The 24,319-nt window shown below is 39.7% G+C and overlaps 1 protein-coding gene across 2 annotated transcripts; it reads right to left on the bottom strand.

Moving 5' to 3' along the window:
- Nucleotides 1-801: 801 nt before the first annotated feature.
- LOC143297591 (uncharacterized) lies at nt 802-24,288 on the bottom strand. 2 transcript variants are annotated; one of them, XM_076609998.1, is made up of 9 exons: nt 23,744-24,288; nt 17,511-17,812; nt 16,658-16,753; nt 14,498-14,694; nt 14,078-14,165; nt 13,514-13,661; nt 12,518-13,177; nt 11,967-12,122; nt 802-3,521 (listed from the first exon to the last, which is right to left on the bottom strand). In XM_076609998.1, exons 1-9 carry the CDS (start codon nt 24,164-24,166, stop codon nt 3,225-3,227), a joined length of 2,367 nt encoding a protein of 788 aa, XP_076466113.1. In that variant the 5' UTR covers nt 24,167-24,288; the 3' UTR covers nt 802-3,224. The 2 variants fall into 2 exon arrangements, with proteins under 2 accessions (XP_076466113.1, XP_076466114.1); XM_076609999.1 differs by having other exon boundaries at nt 802-3,335.
- Between the last annotated feature and the right edge of the window lie 31 nt (nt 24,289-24,319).

The raw sequence follows: 24,319 nt of genomic DNA, 5'->3' as shown, positions 1-24,319 counted from the left end.
TGACCCAGCAACAGAGCAGGTCTTATCAGATGGGAAACTTTGTTTTGTGGTTCCCTGGTTGCCTGACAGCCTTTTCTTTCATCTGCTGGAACTGAGGTCAATGTAACATGACCAGGTGACTGCTTGTGTCAAGAGTTTATGCCAATGGAAAGGCATTGAAGACAGGCAGAAAAAAGAAAGAAAACTTGTATACACACATCACCCACCACCAACCCAAAAGGGTTATAAAAAATAAAATTATAAAAAAAATAAATAAAGAGGTGTGTGTGTATGTGTGTGTGTATGAGTGAAAAAGAGAGAGAGAGGGAGAGAGAGAGAGAGAGAGGGAGAGGGAGAGAGAGAGAGAGAGAGAGAGAGAGAGAACTTTTGAGGATTTTTCTCCTCCTTTAGTTTACCAACTACTGCCAGTTGAACTTCAAGTTCCAGAGAAATAAAGATAAATGGAAAAAAAACCCACTGAAACATTAATTCTGAGAATGAGATGCAGGAAAAAATATCAATTTTTGAATTTTTTCAATCCATTTGTTCAAGAACTGCAATATACAGGGACACATAATTTCAATATGGCAGATTCATATGATTAATTGTTGAATAGCCAACTTTTTTTTTCCCTTGGATGATGAACTAAAAATGTTTCTTTCTCAGCATAAACTCCAGAAATCTTGTTAATTCATAGCCTTTCTGGTTCCACTGCAAAGCGAATGCTAAAAATGTCAGCAGATTTCTTCTAGTTCTACTCTCTGCTTCAGTAAAAGCACATCTGAATAGTGTTTCAGATAAATATAAAATAACCAATCAAAGTTTTCCTCTTTTTGGCGTGATTTTTATTTTCCATAATACTTTTTTTTTTTCAAAACAGCACAACATCAAACATGAAATGCCGATGATCCAGATGAGATGAAATTCTTTTTTTAAATCAAGAAATGGACAATCATTCAAAAGATAATTATAATAATTTAAAAGTTAATTCACCAGCAATGAACTGTTCTTCCAGAAGTTGCGGGATACAAAACATCAAACTGGAGAAAAAACAAACAAAAAAACCCCTCAGATTAAGACTGAAAAAGTGAAATAGGCAGGAACAAAGAGATAGAGAAGGGCATTTTGGGAAAGGGTTTGTTCGTACATTACCAAGTGCTATGAACTACTACACTGAAAATAAAAACACATAACACTGGTTTATGTCCAACATCCCTAAAAATAGCAGAAAGAACTATTGTCAACGAATATTTAACTGACTGGAAACAAGGCTGACCAGACGGACATGCGTCTGATAGTTATAGGTAAAGTGGCAACATGCGTAAAAAATTCTAACATACACTAGATAAAAGTATGCACGCATAAACACAAACACATTCACTGTGACATGTGCACAGGTCTATAACAAAGCTTAACGTAATATTAAATGAACAGTGCAAAGGGTCTAGTCTAAAGCACAAAGATCTATAAAGGACGACACAGACAAGTGTTTTAACCACAACACAGACAAGTGTTTTAACCAAGTAAATCATTTTTTTTTTAAAATCCACTACCCTCAACCCTTGTCCCACCCACAAAGTGGGGACATCTGCACAAACATGACCGAAAAATACATAGAAAGAAAAGCACTTACAGATCTGCAAATTTTCTTTCTAGTCTTAATTCTGTAGTCTCTCACTTGTCTCAATGTCTTGCTACATTCAATCAAAAATACTTAATGCAAGAGATTAGACCAACCACACTGATCTTTCACTCTTCATCAACTGCAGTGAATAAGATTATCACTCCAACCTTGCTGCTGGACAACCAGCAGCCATCTTACTTCTTCACCCACAAAAAAATACTTGCCAGTACTTTTCAGCCAACTGTGTGTCAATGCAAATCCCAACATCATAGGTAAGTTTAAAAAGAAGACTAATCTCCAAAACCGAAGTAAAACTTGTTAAAACAAACTGACACGGAGAAATATTCTATGATCACTGGCACAAAGAATTATCATTCCATGTTCTGACAGCTGAACTATTTGGAACGGTCATGTTATTTCACATGATTTATCTTCAATCAGCTGCAACAGCACATTTTTTGAGAGAAAATACACAGAAAACAACATCCCCCCCCCAACCCCCCCTCCGCTTTCACCAGAACTTGATTCCAGCAGCAAATGATATCAGCTAGACAGCAGGCATGTGATATCTGATCTGTCTGTGACACTCAAAACATTCATTCGAAGAAAGAATATCTGTATACAAGATAACTGCACCTTATGTCCCAATCTTTTTAGAATCTAACGTATTAACACAGTCAATTCAATATTATCAAAACAACAAATGCGAACTGCATCTTACTTCCCAATCTTTTTAGAATCTAACGTATTAACAGTCAATTCAATATTATCAAAACAACAAATGCCCAATTGGGAACTAAACCTTATTCAATCACTACCTTGTCCTCTGTTCTCTGCTTCAGTGAATAATGATGCTGATCATGTGTCAGTAAGAATAACACATAATGCTCCCTCCTATATCATGCATGGATTTTGCTCACACAATGACATCTGGTCCCTGAATAAGGCAGTGAATTTAATTCAACTGAGTGTTGTGAATGTTAAAAGAAATAATGATGAAACTTTAACGCAGACATGTAGTGCTTTACACAAAGCAAACATGAAGTAGAGATTCTACCGCTTGCAAAACAATACAACATTACAAGGGAATCCAACTGTCATGACAGAAGAGTATCACAAACAGGTTCTTTACTTCTGGTGGTGCGAGTCAATAATATTTTATTATTTCTTAATGTTGCCAGTTAAACACAGTGCAACATAATCTTTCCATCAACAATTATCACTTTTGTGTTAATGATGATAAAAAAAAAAAGTTTCAACTGAAAAACTAACAAGAAACGTCACAACACTGATGACTGAACACATCAAACACACGGAATGAACACGCTTGCGTTCATGGGGACAGTCACTGAGGGAACAGATACCACACACTGACAAAAATTATCAGAAATGAAGCACACATGCACACACTGAAAGCGTCTATCAACTCCACATACACCAGAGGAGTTAACAAACTCTATTCCAAGGGTCTGATGTCACTTCAGAAGCCAAGTCACGTTCACATCAACAGTCAGAACAGCAGTGTCTTTCCAGAACAGCAGATAACAGTACTAGTATGCTGTGCACTGCCAACCAACACGACAACAGTCAACCTTCACTCTCTTCTCTCCACATCAATGCTCTAGAATCTGCGCATTCTCTTGATATCTTCCATATCATCCCGGGGCTGTGGGGCCTCTCGGCGCCGATCCATCATTGCACGATCTGAACCTGGGCGGCCCATGGCCTGCATCTGCGAAAACAGGGACACGGGCTGACCACCGGGGCCCCCCATTCCGCCCCCTCCCATGTTCCCTGGACCCCCCTGATTGCCCCCAGGGCCTCCCATGCCCCCACGGCCACCAAAACCATGCTCAAACTGGCCACCAGCCCCTTGGTCAAAGCGTGACTGAGGAGACTGCAGCTGCTTCCCACCCAGCTGCAAAAGTGACCGGTGGGGGAAGGTTTTATTCGCGTGTCCACAGCATTGTTTGTTCATTCACAACCATGGTGCGTTGCAGGTTTTGGCAGGACGTCGGTACAGTGGGTTTGGGGTCCAGCATCACGCACATACCGGAAGAGAAGGAAATAATAGGTTGCATTAGAAACAATAAGCAAGACTGACCCCACAGTCCTTCAGCTGAACATGGTCATGGCAGCATTAAATAAAGACAATCATATAACTATACTTTGCATAATTACTGTTGTATCAGAAACGTACATAGTGGCAGAGGCATGTCTTGTGCAAATCACCTACCTACAAATGCAAATATTCAATATACCGATGATTCAGAGTGTGAATAACCCAGAGCATCATTTCCTTTTCTTGAATTTCAACCTGGAACCAGCATGGCACAACCTGTAACCAGTATTATCCTAACCCAGTTTTGCACTTTGTTTAATCCAGCATCTTTTCGATGGTTGCTTTTTTTCCACAAGATTCAATCAGAATCTTGGCCTTTAGTTTCACTAATCAGTATGTGCACATATAAATATGCATTATAATTTATATCACTTGCTTGGAATGTCAATAAATGGATAAAAATACATGTTAGGTGCTCATGCACTCGATTCAAACATTCACAGTAACTTATATATAAAATATAATAAAAATGATCTCATGAAAACCAAAATGTAGACACTAGAGACCACAGTTGTGTTCACAGATACATGAGAGAGTGAGCGAGCATATGAGAGAGAGAGAGAGAGAGAGAGAGAGAGAGAGAGAGAGAGAGAGAGGCTGATACATAGAGAGACAGATGCACAGACAGACGGAGAGCAAATGAGAGAGAGAGAGAGAGAGAGAGAGAGAGAGAGAGAGAGAGAGGTTGAGCAAAACTGTGTCTGCATGCATCATATGCATTGCAAATGCCCAACATGAAATGATGCTGCATGGCTATCAACATGTGTGTAATTTAGTCACTGTAATACCTCGTTCATACATATTCACAACATTACTTGTGCACATAATGGCACATGTTTCTGTGCACATGCATACATACAAAGGACATACAGTGACATATACAAAAAAAAAAAAAACACGACACATCTTCTTTCATTCCTGGTACTGGTACTAAAAAGCTCTCACAGCCATGTGCAGATACTGGCCAAGATGAACCATCTTGTTTTCCCTCTGACTGGTTAAGCTGCTATGAAATAAGTATTTTTCCTTGTGTAAATTATCTTAAATGATTGATTAAAATTATGTACTCCGGTGCAGGAATGGTAACATCAAAGCCCAACATTTATTTTCATTTGGCGAGTACTGGTTTATTTCATTGTTATTCAATCTATTTCTATGCCATTTGATAAAAAATGAATGTGTACAACTACATGTATGTCATGTCAAGTCAATGTATGTATGTGCACATGAGTGCAATAGATTTTTTCCCCCCTTTTTATGATTTTTTTTGTTATGGTTGCATCAGTTTGGTGTTTGTATGAATACATGCTTGTAATGCAGGATCTGTATACTTGGAAAATACCAGTATATCAACAGACTGAATACACTAAAAAAAAAAAAAAAGAAAAAAACGAATGGGACTTTTTTTCTCTCAAGAATTTGGTTTTTGGAGGGTCAGGTGGATGAATGAGGAAAGAGGAGTGTGTGTGTGTGTGTGTGTGTGTGTGTGTGTGTGTGTGTGTGTGTGTGTGTGTGTGTGTGTGTGTGTGTGTGTGTGTGTGTGTGTGTGAGTGTGTGTGGTGTGTGTGTGTGTGTGTGTGTGTACACGCATGCGCGTGTATATATGCGTGTGCGCACGCATTCGTGCGCATGCACGTTATGTGTTTGTGTGGGCATGCCTGCATGTGGGTGTTCCGACCTACACAGTATGAGCACAGGACTTTTTTTTCTCTCAAGAATTTGGTCTTTGGAGGGTCAGGGAGGGTGAGATGGATGAATGAGGAAAGTGTGTGTGTGTGTGTGTGTGTGTGTGTGCGCGCGCGCGTGTACGCATGCACGTGTATATGTGTGTGTGCACGCACATTCGTGTGCATGCAAGTTATGTGTTTGTGTGTGCATGCCTGCATGTGTGTTCCGACCTACACAGTACGAGCACGGGACTTTTTTCTCTTTCAAGAATTTGGTCTTTGGAGGGTCAGGGAGGGTGAGATGGATGAATGAGGAAAGAGTGTGTGTGTGTGTGTGTGTGTGTGTGGTGTGTGGTGTGTGTGTGTGTGTACGCATGCATGTGTATGTGTTTGTGCGCACATTCGTACACATGCAAGTCGTGCCTGCATGTGTGTGTTCCGACCTACACAGTACGAGCACGTACGCATGCTAGTATGTGTGCACACCCATCGCATGTCAGCTGTGTACGCCATGCACTTTGTGTGTGTATGCGCATGTGCATGCAAGTTGCATGTGTGCATGTATGTTATGTATCATACTACACCCATCATATGTCAACTCTGCATACCATGCACTTTATATGTTCAAGTATACTGGACTACCTATGAAAAAAATGCATCATATGATATGGACTACCTATGTAAATATATGAAAAGTATCTTTCTTAGCACTACAGCAGCACTTGTCCAAATGATCTCAACTGATCCAGCCATTTCTCACAACCTCCTGAGCTGATCAAACTATTTCTCACCATCTCTATCTTGCTTTTCGAAAGTCATAAAAAAAAGAAGAAAAAGAAAAACACAAAAAAACACTCAACCCTGGACAGGTACAAACAGCCACTTCACCCATCACACATCAGCAGTCACTCAGTCCTTTTTTTGCCATTCATTCATTTATATTGTTGCACAGCTTTCTCGTCAACACACTCCACTTGAGTACACCACTATTTTTCAGTCATAATTTACTTTATAAATAAAATATTTTAGGTGAAAAATAGTTGTTGTTTTTTTTCTTTCATATCAGAGATGTGCAATTTTTCAATACATGCGTGTACATGTGCACAAGCTCTTGAGCTGAGCAATTTGTGATGTGTGTGCGTGTGCAATAGATAATCATAATGCGTGTGTAAAACACACAAACAGTGAAAATGGGAATTCTCAAACAGAAACATGGGGCACTCAATCATCAATGAGTGAGGAATGGGGACAGACCCCCAGTACACACATACAGGGACAGAGAGACAGACCGTGGGAGAGACAAAGTGAGAGATAAAGAGTATGCGATATATATAGAGAGAGAAACACACACACACACACACACACAGAAACAGAGAGACAGACAGAGACAGAGAAACATACAGATTCATCACCTTTCAAAATGGCACAAAGGGAGAACTTCACTTAAAATCAGCTTTACCACTGTTAATATTTTATAACCATACTGATACTAATGCCAGTCGCATAAACACAATGTGACAAACCTACTACTTTACTAATGACACAATGGGACAGACAGACAAATAAACTGCACACACACATACAATGAAACACACAGAGACCAGTCACATGAGTATACATCATCCCACATGTTTCACTCAACATTTTTTTCCTCTTTTACCTTTCGGAAAAACATCTGAACTGATTGACAGCATTGAACAAACACACTGTCCACTGCGTATCAATCAGTTAATCCACTGAGCTCGATTTGTTTGTCTTCTGTTCTCTCCATCATTCCATGACTTCAAACAACAATTAACACCAATGCGCAAACAATTAATCAATAAGTAAATAACATTATTTTGTTTCAACCAGTATGCAAAGGAACACGTTTTCAACAGTTCACATACAGATCTCACTTCCCCAACCCACCCCTTATACCATACAGTGCACAAATTCATTAGCTTACACAGACAAGAGAAGTGGGCTAAAACAAGGGGAGCAGAGCGGGATGGTTGGGGTTGGGGAGGGAAGACAATTCAACTTCAAAGAGAAACAACAATAAACAGACCAAGTGGTGGAGTCAAGCAGGGAGGAAGAGACAGACACGTGCACGCGCGCGCACACACACACACACACACAGACTGAAACAAAGAGAACGAGAGTGGACAGGAGCAAAGGCAGCCATGCTGGCCAACATAGTGAGGTCCAACATGATTCCAAGGTCGACCAAGTTATCCCCTTTTCCAAAAATCCCATGTAGAAATAATAAAATGCACATCCAGACATCATCATCAAACTTTGCTTGCACAAACAAAACAACCTCACTTGCGTACCATTTCATTTTTATAACAATCAAGATATTCAGCAGTTCATAACAGAACAAAGTAGTGGGAATTAACTGAAGGTAAGACTTGCATTTAATTTATGCAATCAGTATTTCCCCAACATTTCAAAACTGCACAAAACCTTGCCTCTGCCACTGTGATTATCCACATTCTTGTTGGATCACCTTTTTTCACGCCTATTTCAGCAGATAACTCATATATATTCAAAGCAAATTTCAACATTATCACAACACTGCCAAGACCATGACAGCAATAAAAATATCACACACACACACCCACACACACACACTGTCAAAAACAAGCAGAGACATGGCATAAACTGCTACATAAAATAAAACATGTGGCCCATAGACTCAGCACATCTACGGTAGTACCTCAGTAAGGCTGTTCTCCCAACCCGTTCAACCCAACCAAATTGAAAGCAATAAAGTTTAATTAGTATGATTCTGCACACCATCATAACTGTTCAAAGCTGGTGAAGACAAGGTGTAGTCCGGTAAGATTTCACAGCCTAAGTCTCAAAGCACACACTATGTAGTGTGTATCAGTGTTTGCAATGAATGTTATGAATCAGCTGGCTATTATAACTATCAAACATCTCACATGTGAATCTGACAAGAGGTCAAAGTGCTACCACTGAATTTAGATCAGTAGGTTATAAATGCCTTTAAAACACATAAATAATTTCCAAAAGTCATTCTATAATTATATCACCATGTGTTTACAACACAGTACATACATAAAAAAATTCAAAGTCACTGAATTGGAAGAGTCCATCCATCACGATCAGTGCAGAATTCTGGCTGTTCCTCAATGGGATAGTTCCCAAAATACAGGAACCACGACACCACACTCCAATCCTTCCCCACAATTCATTACTTCAACTGATCTGCTCAGTGTGTTTCTGATCTTTATCTTTCTTGGTTCCTTTGCTTTTCCAAACAGATAAATAGAAACTTGTATGTTCACTTATTTGTTTTAGACTTTGAGAAATGTTTCAGCACATGAAATGAGACAAAAATGAAGAGGGTGGAGGCAAGTGGAGCAAGTTAAGTTGCATCTTAGATTAAGAAATATTTCTGAACAGCAACACTGTAATGACTGGCGTCGAGACTAATCACAATTTTTTTCCCCTTTCTTTCATAAGAGCACAGGGTTTCATGTGAAAATTCAAAACCTTTGGACAAATGTCTTAGCTGAAGGAAAAATCAATTAAGACATTTTTTGAATCTATACGACAAAAAGTCCAGACGCTCAGGAAAAAAAATATCAGTTTTTCACTTTTCATGTTCACTTTGGAGAACACACACACACACACACACACACACCAACAACATGAACTGTTACTGGAAATTTTTACAGAAATGAAAAGAAAAAAGAAAAAAATCAAATACATTTTTTGAAAAACTGAGCACACAGTGCCCCAGCAATGGAAGGTTGTTTTGTTTTTTTTTCTTTGGCATGGGTGATAAGCTGTATATTCTGGCTTTAAACCATTTCAGCAGTGTTTGTAACCTATAAAACTATTAAAAGCAGATGTTTGAGTGATCTTGGTCATAATATCACAGCTGACTTGGCAAAAAATGCCTTCAATGAGGTGCCAATTCAACTGAGAACATTTCAGCTAAGAGCTACTGGTAAAGTGTCCCATGTATGATGCCCAGTTAAATCCCAGACAGACACTGAGAGAGGGAGGGAGAGAGAGAGGGAGGAAGGCGGTTGAGAAATAAGGTGGGAGAGAGAGAGGGGGAGAGAGGGAGAGGAGAGGGATGTAGGGGGAAAGAAAGAAAGAGTGTGTGTGTATACATGTGTGTATGACCATTATGTGTATGTGTGTATGTGTGTGTGTGTGTGTGAAAACAGAGGAAGGCACTACTTGAATGACACAATGCATGAGTTTTCCCAGCAAAGCCATCTGTCTCACCAATGCCAAAGAGATTAGGAAGAATGTGACACAGCATACACTCATCCAGACATTCCAATCAGCTGGTGTGTGTGTGGCTCTGGTCTTGGATTTGAGAGCCACACACAAAAGTCACAAGAAATGAACAGCAGGAGAACCAAATGTGCACAATTTGAAGCACTATCAACTTTCAAATGGCCACTGCCATGCAAATATCAAAGACAGAGACAGACAGACAGACAGCATGAGAGGGTGGGGAGAGAGAGAGAAGCAGAGGGGGAGAGAGAGGCGGAGAAGACGGGAGCGAGGGAGGGAGGGAAGGAGAGAGAGACACAGAGAGATATCATAGTTCAGAGACTGGGGAAAAAACAGAATTGGATTACGATGTAACTGGAGAGAAAGACAGAGAGAAAAAAAAAGAAAGAGAGAGAGAGAAAGAGACAGACAGACAGAGAGAGAGAGAGATAGGAGGAGAGAGGAGGAGAGAGAGTAGTTCAGAGACATGGGAAAAAACAGAACTGCATGATGATGCAGATGGTTGGAAATATCCTGTTCACTTTTTACAGGTTTCCAAGCACTGTAACAGTAGCTTTATTTCTTGTTCACAAGCACATTTGTCCACCGTATTTGCAGACTCTCCCTCAATGGAAAAAAAGAAAAGAAGTACAAGTCTCAAACCCATCATCCCAGTCCCACTTGTTCAATCTCAATCTCCAATATGGAGACTTTTTTGGTGTCCGTTTTGTTTCTGACCCATTTCACTTTCTGGTAGGCCTCTGGGCAGCTGACACTTGCCTGTATGGATTCAAATGATTTTGTCCACTGCAGCATGAAGGATAAGATTCAACATATGCAGAGTACCAAGAAATCCTGTTAAAAACAATCTGGCTCACACAAACCAGCTTGAAACCCTGTGTACAGATCTTCTTCACCCAGTCTTTATAAAGACATTTATGTCAATGTCTCAGACATGCATGTTTTATTCAGTTACATGACTGGACATTTCTTAAAACTACAGGTTAACTAAAGGAACCATTTTCATATAGCCAAGTCAAACCAGAGATGGCAATAAAGCTATATATGTGATATATCATGTGGCTTTGTAATGAACAGCCATACAATCTGATGGATGTCCTCCCGCAACAGGAAATTCACCTGTGCTTTGTCCATTTTAATGTGTGTTTGCCAGCTCTGAGAAGCAAATCTGTAGTTTTTAAATTTTCTACTATTTACACAGTTCTGCATTAACTATAAAACACTGACAGCTAATGTGTATAAAGCAAAATGTCTGGTGCTGTTCTGCAGGCGGGCGATGTTTTCTTTTTTCCTTTTACCAGTAACTACTCATTTTCTTCCAAAAGATCAGGCAAGAGATATGCCATATAATTTGATGTCAGATCATGCTGCTCCAAACCTAGAGGTTAAACCCAGCATTGAAAAGTGTTGTACAATTGGGTTGTTCCAAACCAACATGCTAAATGCAGAACAGTTTGCATATCTAGCAACCAGTTTAAATGCTCTGATTCATTTGCAGCAGAGGCAACCTTTGTACACACTTATCTGAAGCCTGGAAAATACCACTCAGTATCACCAAACCACAGATGATTTTTGGGCCATGTTTAAAGTTGTGAGAGCAAATCATTGATTAAACCCCAACCCACAGCGTTCCTAGCAAAACTCTATGGAGCTGAGTCTACAAAATGGGCCACATGTACATATGTATACATATATAGTAAAGCCATAATAAATAACCAGTAATTGTCATTCCATATTCAGTTCTTCCATCACAAACACCAGTCCCTGCCACCCCATCCCATCCAAGAAATTGTGGGTATTTAAAAATACCCATTGTCTCACACCATCCGGTTTCCCAGATCTGAAGAATCAGTACCTTGAAGCTTTAGACTCTACAAGTCCTGATAGTCAAGTATTGCCTCCTCGGGTGCATGGTACAGCAATGAGGAACCTTTTAACTGCCTCAATGACAGCATTCGCATACATAAGACAATAAGTACAGGAAGTCTGAACAAGAGAAATAAAGAAAATGGAAAAACAGGAATAAAAACCAAAAGGAGACAAAAAGGAAGCACTGACAGGAAGAGAGAAAACTGAGAGGGAAGACAGAAGACACTGACAGCAGAAGATAAAAGAAGACAGAGACAGACACACATGGTCAGCAGACCAAGCAACTGGTAAGAAACAAAATGAAAAAAAGAAAACAAAATTATAATCAGTCGTTCAAAGGCATTCGCTGATCAATCAGCCAACTCCACACGCAACAGGACAAAACAGTTTGCCAAGATTCAAACGCTGCTGACAGAACACAGACAGAAAAAGGACTCACCATCTGATTGCCTGGTCCCCCTTGGCCCGCCATCTTGCCTAAGTTGTTGACATTGGGGCTGCCACCTCCACTGGGGTTTCCAGCACTGGCACTGTTGGGCAAGCCACTCTGACCCCCAAAGCTGCCTTGTCCCTGACCAGTCCCACTCTGTGCCATCTGTCCAGAAAGATGACAGCAAATCAGCTTACAGCACATACATTCATCTCACGTCTTCATGTATGCTCATCTTTTTATTTTCATTTTTTTCTGAACATCAATCTACCATAATGCTAGAACAGCCTAATAAATTGTAACAACATTTCACTATAGAGTAATAAGTATCCTCTGTTTGCCTTTCAAGTAAGGAAAGGCAAAATGTTTGTGTTCATAGAAATATTTCTAGTTGTTGTGATGACAAAGAGGTGCAGGCTGAATTGTGCAAGTGCTGAATACTAAAACCAGTAAAAAGAACAAGTTCTCCCTCAGCTGCTGTTCTCTCAAGTGTCTGGGATGTTTCCCTTCCACACAACAAAAAAGGTATATATAGGCAAACCGGCACACACCACACGTACCCTGCCCATGCCTTGCTGACCCCCACGCTCAACGGCCAAGCCCTGCTGTCCCCGTTCCAGTGCTGAAGCAGACTGCGGTCCCCGCTCCATGCCACTGCCCTGCTGCCCTCCTCGCTCCATCCCCTGGACTCCTCCCCGCTCTATCCCCACACCCTGCGGCCCTCGCTCCAACCCAGCCCCCTGGGGTCCACCGCGGTCCAGGCCCGGGGCTCTGCGGTCCATGCCCTGTGGGCCCCCCCGCTCCATGCCTTGAGGTCCGCCACGTTCCATCCCCTGGGGTCCTCGGTCCATGCCCTGAGGTCCCCGGTCCATCCCCTGGGATCCTCGGTCCATTCCCTGGGGTCCTCGGTCCATCCCTGGTCCCCGGTCCATCCCCTGGGGTCCACGGTCCATCCCTTGAGGACCGCCACCACGCTCCATCCCCATGCCCTGAGGCCCCCGATCCATGCCCATGCCCTGGGGCCCGCCACGCTCCATGCCCATGCCTTGCTGCCCACGCTCTAGCCCCATTCCCGCTGGGGGAGCAGGTGGAGGCTGCATGGGTGGCGCCCCTCCTCGGCCTCCACGCATTCCAGAATCCACCTGGTTCTGACCGCCGCGCATCCCCATGTCTCTGAGCCCTCCCTGGAAGTTGCCCGTACCCTCTCCTCCTCGCATGCCCTGCGAGTTAAAAGGGACCACGTTTTATCAGGTTAAACTATTAGCTTCTGGAAAATATGACATTATAGAAGCAGGTCAAACTAAGGACCATGTTTGACCATGGGTTTCAGGAAAACATGACACAACAGGTCAATGGGCAGAGGGGAAAGGTGGAACAACAGTGTAGCTGGTGCTGTGTTAAGTCAACACTGTTACTGTGGCAAGAGGAAATGAAAAAATGTGGGTTCATGCAGCAGATAATAATAATGTCAATTATATTATTGACTGTCTAATGAATTCTGTGGTTAGATAACCATCTTGAAGGGAAAACAAAGCAGAACACAGTAAACTACCCACCATGAGATCCTCACGACCACGTGGCATCCCACTGTCCATGGGGCCCCCACTACGTCGCTGCATCTCTTGCTGACGCATCATCATTTCCTGTCGACGTCGCTCCTCCTGCTTACGCTCACGCTCTTCATCTGCCCGTCTGCTCATCATTCTGCATCACATTGGACCTCATTATTAATCCCTGTCATCTCTAATACTCATTCCTCCTTTTCCTAATGCCATTTATGACTTAACAGGTTGGTTTCAATTAAAACGTGTTCTGCGGTTTCCGGTTTTCAGTGAGTAGTTGCTATTTTATGCTTTCAATACACAGATGGGAAATGAAAAGCGTGGAAAAGGCCACAAGATCTGTGACAGTGATACCCACTCTGGTCCCAGCAATACCAATAATAAACTAAAGAATCCAAGGTTAAAACAATGCCCTGCTCTATGAGTGTGTAATGCTGCTTTCACTAAAGACAGAACTATACACATATGCAATGTCTACAGATGGAACTAAAAATAGAACTATACATGTGTGCAATCTAAGCAGATAAAACCATCCATGTAGAATGAAGACGAACATACCTCATTTCCAGTTCTTGTTGTCTGCGCATACGATCTTGATTGCGAAGTTCTTCAATTCGCCTCAGCTCTTCTTGCTGACGTAGGAGATCTAAAGCAGCAAGAGAGGAAAAAAAGAAACAAAAAAGCATGAAATGAAGTATCTGAGCACTTAAAGCAACTGTTGATTTCATAATCTGTAAAATATATGGGACATAGCATGCATGCAAAATAAGAGTTTACATCTCATAATTTCATATCCACTGACAAGGCAAAAGTCATGACTGATTTCATCTTTTACAGTGAAATATCAAAACAAAACTTTGAAAGCGAAAAACTACAATTACATCTCGCACTTGCCACAACTCTGACCCGACCTGTCCTATCACTGAAACCACAAAGAACAGTCAAAGAATTATACAGGAGCAATTCATTCACACTCACCTTGTCTAATCTGCTCCGCCTGATAGTCATACAGGGCATTCTGCATCTCATCCTCCAGTTTAATTCTGGCTTCCTCCATCTCTTTCTTCACGTTCTCATTTCGTTTCCGTTCCATTTCTGCTAACTGCTTCCAGCGCATGCCAAATTCATACTCAAAGGAATTATGGGGAGCAAAGTACGGATCTTTTTCTCTTTCTCTGGAACAAAAACAAAAAGGTATTCAATTATGACAATGCCATTTTTGACTAACTTGTGTAAACAAATACTTTGACAGTTGACACCAAATTAGGCATAAAAATAGGAAAAATTCAGTTCTTTCCAATCATTTTGTTTAAAACAATACTGCACCTCTGGGATGGGCACAAAAAAATTTTAAAAAGCCAAATTATATGCAAACTGCATTTACTGTTATATATATATTTTTTTTTTTAATTCTCTAAACTTGGCACTTTGATCTGATATTCTAACACAACAACAAGAGCAGTCATTATTATCATTTTTTGTTCAAACAGGAACTTCTTTTGCTAAGCATGGAAGCTTTATTTATTTTGCAAACATTTTGGTGCAGATAGTAAAAAAGGGAAATTAATCTGTAATTAATGCAAGGGGACTTAATTTGCTTTAAACTGATCTTTCTCATCTTAAACATTACATTTTGAAATTATACTCAATACATAAAAAGCTTGTGTGTTTTACTCTCAGTGTACAGGGCTTTCACTATGTTCATTCGCCCAAGTGGTCTTTTTCAGAAAATACTAAAATCAATACGACGAGTGGGCTTTATAGATCTATTGGCTGAGCCCTGAAGGTCATGGGCAAAAATCAATTGTGTACACATATTCATACACATTCAAAGCATGTGCTCATATTCTTCGCGAACGCGAACGACACCATTTTGTTTCAAGTTGTTGACCTGCCCGTTCAATCCTATATTCAATGGACAATACACGATAACATGTGATGGAAAGTTGGAGAAGGAGACCGTTAAATATTTATTCAGAGAAAGATTTGTGAACGCCTGATCACTTACTGGATTATGCCCCAAAATGCCATACAAATATCCACAGAATCAATCGGAATTCACAGTTAAAAATTGTAAACCATGCGAGTTAATACCCTTGAACTGATGAAACGAAAAAATTTCCAGTCTTGACTTTTCTCAAAATGAAGTCCTTTTCACTTCTGGCTCAACATGTCATTAGTTTATTAAATTAACAAAATACTCAATTTTCATATCAACTTTAAAACTATAAAACTAGAATGAACATAAAAGAGAAATTGAATCGACCGTGTTGTACTACATTCCCGGCAGGTGTAACTAAACTTGTACATCTATCTAGATCTAGAGAAAACGGCTAAATGTTGCAGTGTGATTGCGGTGATAGCCACATCTCCTTTACTGGGATTTAAAAAGAATTTTTTATTGCCCTTAAAGATTTTTTGAAAGCCCAAGATACACCAGAATAACATGATTTAAACAGCGTTCTCACTGCGAATACCGCAATTGATTTATCGCCCTTAAAAAAGTATGTTCAAATATTAAATTTTAGAACGTCAGTTAAGGAGCCACGATAGTGTGATGGGTAAGACAGTTTCTTCTCACCCGAACACGTTCAAATTTGGTTAGGACTTCTTTTTTTTTTTTTTTTAAACCCGAAGCTTTATAACAAAAAATACAGAACACATTTTAACGATTAGATTTTTATTTATTTATTTTTTAAGTGTATGACAAGTGAGTCTTGAAGGCCTTGCCTCTCTTGTCATCATTCATGTAACAAGAAAACACCCAAAAAAGGCATTTTTAAAAAAACATGAGCTGTTTGTATTAAAAAAAAAATAATAATAAAAATAATAAATATAAAAAAAATTATTAGATTTTTTTCCAGAAACATAATTCACATAACTTGCCTCGAACTGCACTCACAAAAGACAAGAGTCAAGAAAGAGAGTTCAACTTCAAGGACAAACTGGTAGCAGTCTCTCTCTTTCAGCATATCTCCTCCATCCAACACTTCTCTGGACTCTCTCAGTGAGAATTTGACCAACAGAATCAAATACGAGTAGACACACTGACAGATACATTAAATTTACAAGAGGTAAACTAGTTAAATAAAAATATATAAATAGACAGAGATATGCTACACAATGTAACTTGCTCACTTTTTGTACTGTTCATTCTTTGGGAGAAATATTTCTGGCATTCCATCTTCTTCGTCTTTCTGCTCTAATGGTTCAACTTCAATGGGTTTAGGGTCTCTGCAACAGTACAAGCACATATCAAATATTGAAAACATAAACATATAAATATTATCTGAGAAGAACATGACTGAAATTTAATAGTTTTTTGTGCACAATTTGTGCACGAGGTTTTATGCTGAATTACATACTTGCTTTATTTATTTGATTCAGGAATAATTATACTTTCATTTGAAAATTAAGGCCTTCCACTTTCAGCAACCTGAAGTTAAGTGGACAAAGAATTAAAACAATACCATTGTCATACTTGACATAGACAGGTCTACAGTAGATCTGGAGAATTAAACCTTTAAGTTTAACAGAGTTTGCTGAATATCAGTCTTCAAACAGCCTTGACACTGGATGACTGACTAGGTTTTGGTGTCTTCAGTTCAGTCACATTGATTCATGTTATTTGGAAAGAGAAACAACTAAAGAGTTGTTAAACTGTTAAAGAAACAATGAAATTCAATCTACAAATTAAGAGAACGCAGGTCTGATTCAGTTTAGAAACCAGAGCAAGAATATTAAGGATTAATAACTTCAAACTGTTAAACAAAAGTGAAAGTTTCTGATTTCTGTAACCCATTTCCTTACTTAGCAAGTTAGTTAAAGTTTAGCCTTCCCTGCTATCATGATAGCAAAATTAAGCACTGATAACTGATGTAATAAATAATAACCAGCTAGAACTGTACAACTACAAGAAAAAAAAACAAAAAAAAACATAATTTTTACATTTCCAGTCATATTATACTAAACACTTTATTCCAATACTTACGAGCCAAACAAGAAGACTCCTTCATTTATACGACGCAAAGCCTGCTGTGCACCTGGTTTACGGACAAACTCCACCAAACCCTCCCCAGTCGGCTTGCCTCGATCATCCACAATGACGATTGCCCTCTCCAGTTCACCAAACTGTGTGAAGGCCTGTTCCAGCAGCTCATTGGAGACGTAGGGATGCAGGTTCTTCACCCGCAAGGCGGCCCCATGGGTGGCAAATCTGACGCGCAACACTCTTCCTCTTCTCTGCAATCCATCCAGTGCTGCCTTTGCTGCTTCCGCATGTTGACGATAATCCTATAACAGATAAAAACAATATTATTATTACATGGGTGCAACTGGCACTGCAGCAGAAAACCAAAAACCTGCAATGCTGATGTCCAGGTAGGGGACATGTGCAGAACCCTAATGGCTATTACTGGGAAGAACAGCCCGGTTTGTGACCAACAGGTACCACAACACATCCAAAGTGTCTGCCATCACTGACAGACTCCAGTGACCCTTCCTCCAGCACCGCAGAAAGGTCGCTAGGCTAGCTATGCTGCGTAAAATCCTCAACAATGAGGCAATTGTGAATACAAGCTCGTCCTGCCCCTGCCAGACTGAAAAGAGAAACACCTACAACAGTTGAGCCGCATCCAGTGTAGGACCCAATACAGAGGATCCTCTGCCTAGAACCATCGCAGACTGGAAAGTGGAATGCGCTGCCCGAAACAGCAATGGCAGCCGACACCCTTGACACCTGCAAGTCAAGGATGCCCCAAGAAAACTGAAAACCGTTAAAGTAGTAGTTAGAGTAGGTCGGATTTGGCATCCCCCTTCCCAAATACCCCTACTCTTTACTAGTAATACTACTAAATACTACTTTAGAACATTCTGATTTTTTTTTTTTTTTTTTTAGGGCCCAGCCCTCTCTTCTGGAGGACTGGGATCAGCTAGCCCCTGAGTGGGTGAAGAGCGAAAAGTAGTACTAGTAGTCTGCTGATAAAATCCACATAGAGTAGGTATAATGTTAACTTTATCCCTCATCTGTCTAGTTCTTTATCTTTTCTATACGACAGCATCTCTATCTCCATGCAACCCTCTTGTCGCAGCAGAGTAACTGACATTTATATGACAATTGTGGCCGTCACCTGGATGATGATGATGATGTTTTCTTCTTTTTTTGTTTCAGAATAACTGATATCAAAATCTGCTTTCAACATTTCCCAACAAGGAACAGGAGTACGATGTGGTTTTGCAGCTAACTCTTTCATGTTAACATCTGATTCTTTTAACAAATTTGAAACATAAGTTGCAACTGTTTCTTGTGATGAAACAGTTTTAGCTCTTTTAGGAAAATCAATGTCAGATCTTACTGTCAGTTCATCACTCAGCAATGAAATTTTTTTTGTCATTGAACTAGGAAGTGTCATCTCTCAGCGAATTCTGCTGCTGCTAACTCACGCTGTTCATTTAAGGGAAGAATTCTGGCTGTTTTTAAATTTAAGTGCTTTGTATGTTTCCTGGTTGGATGCATGAGAGGGCACTCCGAGAGCAATTTTGATAGCCTTACAGTCTACACTTTGAATCTTTTGTAATAGATATTTAGGTGCACTGAAAAATATTTCTTGTGCATATGCTATCTTAGAAGTTAGAATTTAGATCTTACAATGGCCATGGAAAGATGAATCAATGTTTTTGTATCCATTCCCCAGGGTAAGCGGCTTATAATTTTCATAAAATTGATACTTTTCATTGCCTTTGTTAAGATGTAATTACAGTGAATGTTCCATGTTTGCTTTAATAAATAAGATAAACACCTAAAAAACTTCACCACCTGTTTATAATCAATGATGTCACCAAGTAATTTAAAAATGGGTATGCTAGATGGGTTACCACTTGAACTAAACAACATCACACATTATTACATATTTTTTCAGTCGACAAAGCTAGACCATTTAGTATTTACAAACATATAGTTACCAAGGTTATCAAGATCAGATTGATACAAATGACAAATGTAATTCTGTGCTCTTTGTGGGGTTGACTTTTTTAGATTGACACCCATCCACATACATATATCATCACCACATCAGCATACTGTACTAAAACTACACGATTTGACAATGCCTTTGAGAGATCCAGAAAAAGAATATTAAAGAGAATAGGAGCTATTACTGAGCCCTGTGAAATTCCCATGTTAAGTTTATGTGGCAAAGAATAATGTGTTCCCACCCTTGCTTGAATAATTCTATTTCACAGTAATTTGATTAAAAAAAAAAAAAAAAAAAAAAAAAAAAAAAAAAACCTTTTTACATACCCACAGAGATTACCAGATATTCCAACTGGTTTCAGTTTGTACAACAGACGTTTGTGCTAAAACTGATCGTAGGCTTTTTTTTTTTTTTTTTTTTTTTTACATCAAAAAACGTTGCTAGGACACTTTTTCTGTGGGCAAACTGACATTTTATCTGAGTTGTAATCTTTACTTGGTGTTTGACCGTTGATCTTCCTTTTCTAAAGCCTGACTGGTTCACTGGAATGATACTGTATTTTTCACAGTAAGTTATCATTCTCAACAGGACTACTTTTTCCATTAATTTACTGACATGTGAGATCGAAGCTAATCATTATTACATGTAGGTTTTCCTGCTTTTAAAACCGGTACAACTACTGATGTTTTCCATATCTGTGGTACAGTTCCAGGTATCCAACAGTTCTGAAATATTTTGTGTAGCAAAACGATACTTTTTTTTTGGAATGTGTCTTTGCATCTCATTAGATAGTGCATCGATGCTAACTGAACTTTTTTTTTTTTTTTTTTATTGCTAAGGGAAGCTACAGCGGTTTGTAACTCCTCATATGTAATAGGAGAATAAAACAACAAGTCATTTTGCGGAATGGGATCACAGTATAAAGCACTTTTTTCTTCTCTGTCTGTGTGTTTTACATGAAGGTGGAAGGTTTTGCTATTTTTCACAATCATTTCAACAAAGATTCCTGCCTTTTCCTGATCTGATACTGTGATAGAAACTTGTTTTGGGAGTCATTTGATATTGGGCAACTTGGTAACTTTATTCCATTTTTCATTTCTTTCATTTTTGTCCAAACTTTATCAAAGTCTTTATGATCTGAAATTTCTTGTGAATGAAATGATGACCAAGGATCTTTTTTTTATCTTTTTTTAGCTTGGGCTACTGTCATATTACTCTGACTGTCTGAGTGTTGTGTGTGTGTGTGTGTGTGTGTGTGTGTGTGTGTGTGTGTGTGTGTGTGTGTGTGTGTGTGTGTGTTCAACACAACTCTGTGTACATACGAGCAAGATGATGATTATACTATAGCACCTATTCTTGGTCGGAGACAAGCTCTAAGCGCTTCACAAAAACGGGGTCATTTGCACAACAGGCTGCCTACCTGTGTAGAGAAAAGTGACGGCTGTCAATGAATGGGTGCTCATCATTCGTTTCCTATGTCATTTATTTGATTAAATCAGATTTCACGCACGCGCACTCGGACAGACATGTAACTTTTTTTTTTAATGAGTAACAGTTTTTGTTTTATTTACCCTGCCATGTACTGACGTAGGCAAGCAGCCATACTCCATTTTTGAGGGTGTGCATGATGGGTATAATCTTGTTTGCATAACCCACCAAATGCTGACATGGACAACAGGATCTTTAACATGTGTATTTAATCTTCTGCGAAGGGGGTTCAGGCACAAGAAGGTCTGATCATTATGTATATGATTATGTTGACCTGGGAGATCAGAAAAATCTCCACCCTTTTAGTTTTACCCACAGAGAGAGAGAACAAGAGCGTGCAAGCACTGTGTGGGTGTGAAAGAGTGCTCACCTGTTTGCACATGTGCAAATGTCAAGAAGAGAGAGATTAAAGAAGTGTGAATGTGTGTGTGTATGCATGTGTATTCTTTTCCAAGTAAGTGTGTGTGTGTGTGTGTGTGTGTGTGTGCGTGTGTGTCTGTGTGTATGCGTGTGTGCGTGTGTGTGCAAGCATGCATTCATCTCTGTGCATGTGTACCTTTGTTAAATTTGACTTTTGATCCCAAATCTAAATAAAATAAACTGACTCCAGCCATGAATGTTAGTGCCTTGTGCCTTATCAGAAAAAGAACTGACATCAATTGCTACTAAGTAAAAGTTACTGGTGCATAAAGTGGCAACTTTGCACTGTGCAGCTTTTGCCTAATGAACTGAGTCAAGCAGATATACCCATAACCCTAGGGGCTTGACAGAGATGGAGACAGCGCGTACCGCCCCTTATGCGCATGTGTACATGCATGCACATCTGTTCTGTGTGTGTGTGCGCGCATGCGTGTGTGTGTGCGCGCACATGTGTGCGTGTGTGTGTGTGTGTGTGTGTATGTTAGTGTGTGAGTGTGTGTGGATATCGCCTTCTATCATGATCAGCATTTTGAAACTGCAGGTTTGACTTCAAATTCAATCGACTGTTACAAAACCTTGAGTTTGATACGGTGCTCTGACAAAGTCACTCTCCTCTCAAAACCAAAGTCTTCGCAACGGGGACTACAAGTACAACCGATGCTTTTGAAAGAGTACTCATGTTTTCATTTAATTTTTTGACAGGTCATCAGCAAATGATATGGAACAGCCCCCACCCCCTTCTCCCCCCCCTCCCCCCCCCCCCCCTCCAACCCCCACCCCCAGAAGCGGACACTCAGTTTTTTTATATAAATGTAAAAATGGATTCCCGTGCCTACTACAGCCTAAATGGAAGATTTGCACCCTTGTGATCAAACTAGATTTTAAGTCCTACAGATAAAATATTCTTGCTTTAAGTTTAATCATACATCAAGAGCTACACAATCATGCATCAAGAGCTACACTCACTATAGATCAGACATTGCAATTTGAACACTGTGATGAGAAAGAAAAAATATTTCATTTAACATTTCAAGACAAAATGTTCAAATGTTATATAATTCTTGTCCAGAAATGAATGTATGCAGGCAGTTCATTTGTCATAAAATATCTCGTCAATGCGGGATATGAAGTTACAATCAACAAAGACTATCCCTAAAAAGTAAAATAAAATCCTTACTGTTTACATTCCAACATGACAATGTTTAGTATCAGACAGTTGCATTCTCCAAATTTCTTCTGCTATGACTGTCTTTTGGTAAAAAATCCTTCGGATTAACCGTCCCCATCCAGTGAAACATCTTGCCATATGAATTATGACACTCCAGTCCATTTCCAGATTGAGATTCAAAACCAACCTAAACTGGCTCAAGACTCATCCTTAAATGCCTTTAATTGCTCTCCTGATACCTGTGACAGTGTGTAAGTGTACTTGTTTCTGTTTTCCGTGTGTGTTCTTGAGGTGTTGTATGGAGAGTGGGATTGATTTTGGGGAGTTGTTGGATTGTGAGTTGTTAGGGTGTTATGATGTACTCAATTGTTTTGGGATGTTCAAACTCATTTTGGGGTGTTATCTTGTTTTGGGAGCTGTGATACTGGTACCTGGTGGTGTGATGTGAGATTACGTAACTTTTGGTGTTATATTTTGGTATACATATTCTGATATTGTGTGTATTTTTGTTGTGCATGATGTTTTTGTGTGTGTCCATCACTCCTTGTAATAAGTTGTATAGATATTACTGTTGGTGTTTGTTTTGATACTTGCACTTATGTTGTTTGTATACACATATGAGAGAAGGGTTGAGAAAGGGGGATGGAGGGAGGAGGGGGTTGGGGGTGGGAGGCAGACAGATAGAGAGAGAAAGGGGGAGAGAGAGAGATTGCTTCCTTACAGTTACATGGACCAACCAGGATGTTTTCATAGATATTTTTGTTGAAACTGTTGTAAAGTGCTATGTGCCAAGAGCAAGATCATATGATTAGGCGCTACATGAACTAAATATATTATACAATCACATCCATTCAATGATTCATACACTTAGGCATATGAATTGGAAACGAAGTTACTTAACTGTTTCACAGTAATAATACATGTCTGTGACTGTGAGTGACTAACTCCGTCAGTGATCAAGACTGAGTCATTGATTAAGACTGTGAGTGTGATACTGATAGTGTGAATACATGCGAGTCTTTTGTGACATTTGTTGTCTTAGAAATAAAATTAACATTAACAAAAATGATAAGTAGATTAGCAATAATTATCTAAAATCAAACTTTACTGATATGAATTAAACTATTAATAAAAATAACTTATCTTTGAAAACTTCTAAACAACAGCAACACTTACCAAACGAATAAATCCAAATCCACGACTGGAGTTTAGGTACACTTCAGATACTTCACCGTATGTCTGGAACATTTTTTTGAAGTCATCTTCCGAGACGTCTGGTGTCAAGTTTCCCACAAACAGCCGGCACCTCCCAGTGAATTTTTTTTCTTCCGTGGTCTTTGTCTCATTCTTGTCACCATCATCATTTGCGTGATCTCTGTTGTTACTTGAGTTAACTGGTTCTTTGGAATTGGAGGAGCGATGATCAGCATGTCCACCCCCACCTGCGTGCTTACCTCTGGAACTCGATTCAGAGCGGCCGTGCGAATGCGATCTGTCTCTATCGTTTCGATCATTTCTGTTTCCACTTGGCTCTCTTTTGTGGTCTCCAGGTCCTTTGTTGTCTTGTTTAATAGGAGTTTTGTTCGCTACCTTTGACATAGCTGCGTTTTCTTGACCCAGTTTCAAGATGAAAAGAAGATTTGTCCACAAAGAACGAACGATTCTTGTGAGGTGAAGCAAATATGGCGTCTCTATGGTCCGGCGTGGAAATCGATATTATGTTCACAACTGATGAATTAAACGGGCATAAAA

Source organism: Babylonia areolata, chromosome 23 (assembly GCF_041734735.1).
Source record: "Babylonia areolata isolate BAREFJ2019XMU chromosome 23, ASM4173473v1, whole genome shotgun sequence".
Taxonomy (NCBI): Eukaryota; Metazoa; Mollusca; class Gastropoda; order Neogastropoda; family Buccinidae; genus Babylonia; species Babylonia areolata.
This window is presented reverse-complemented; position numbering and strand designations above follow the sequence as displayed.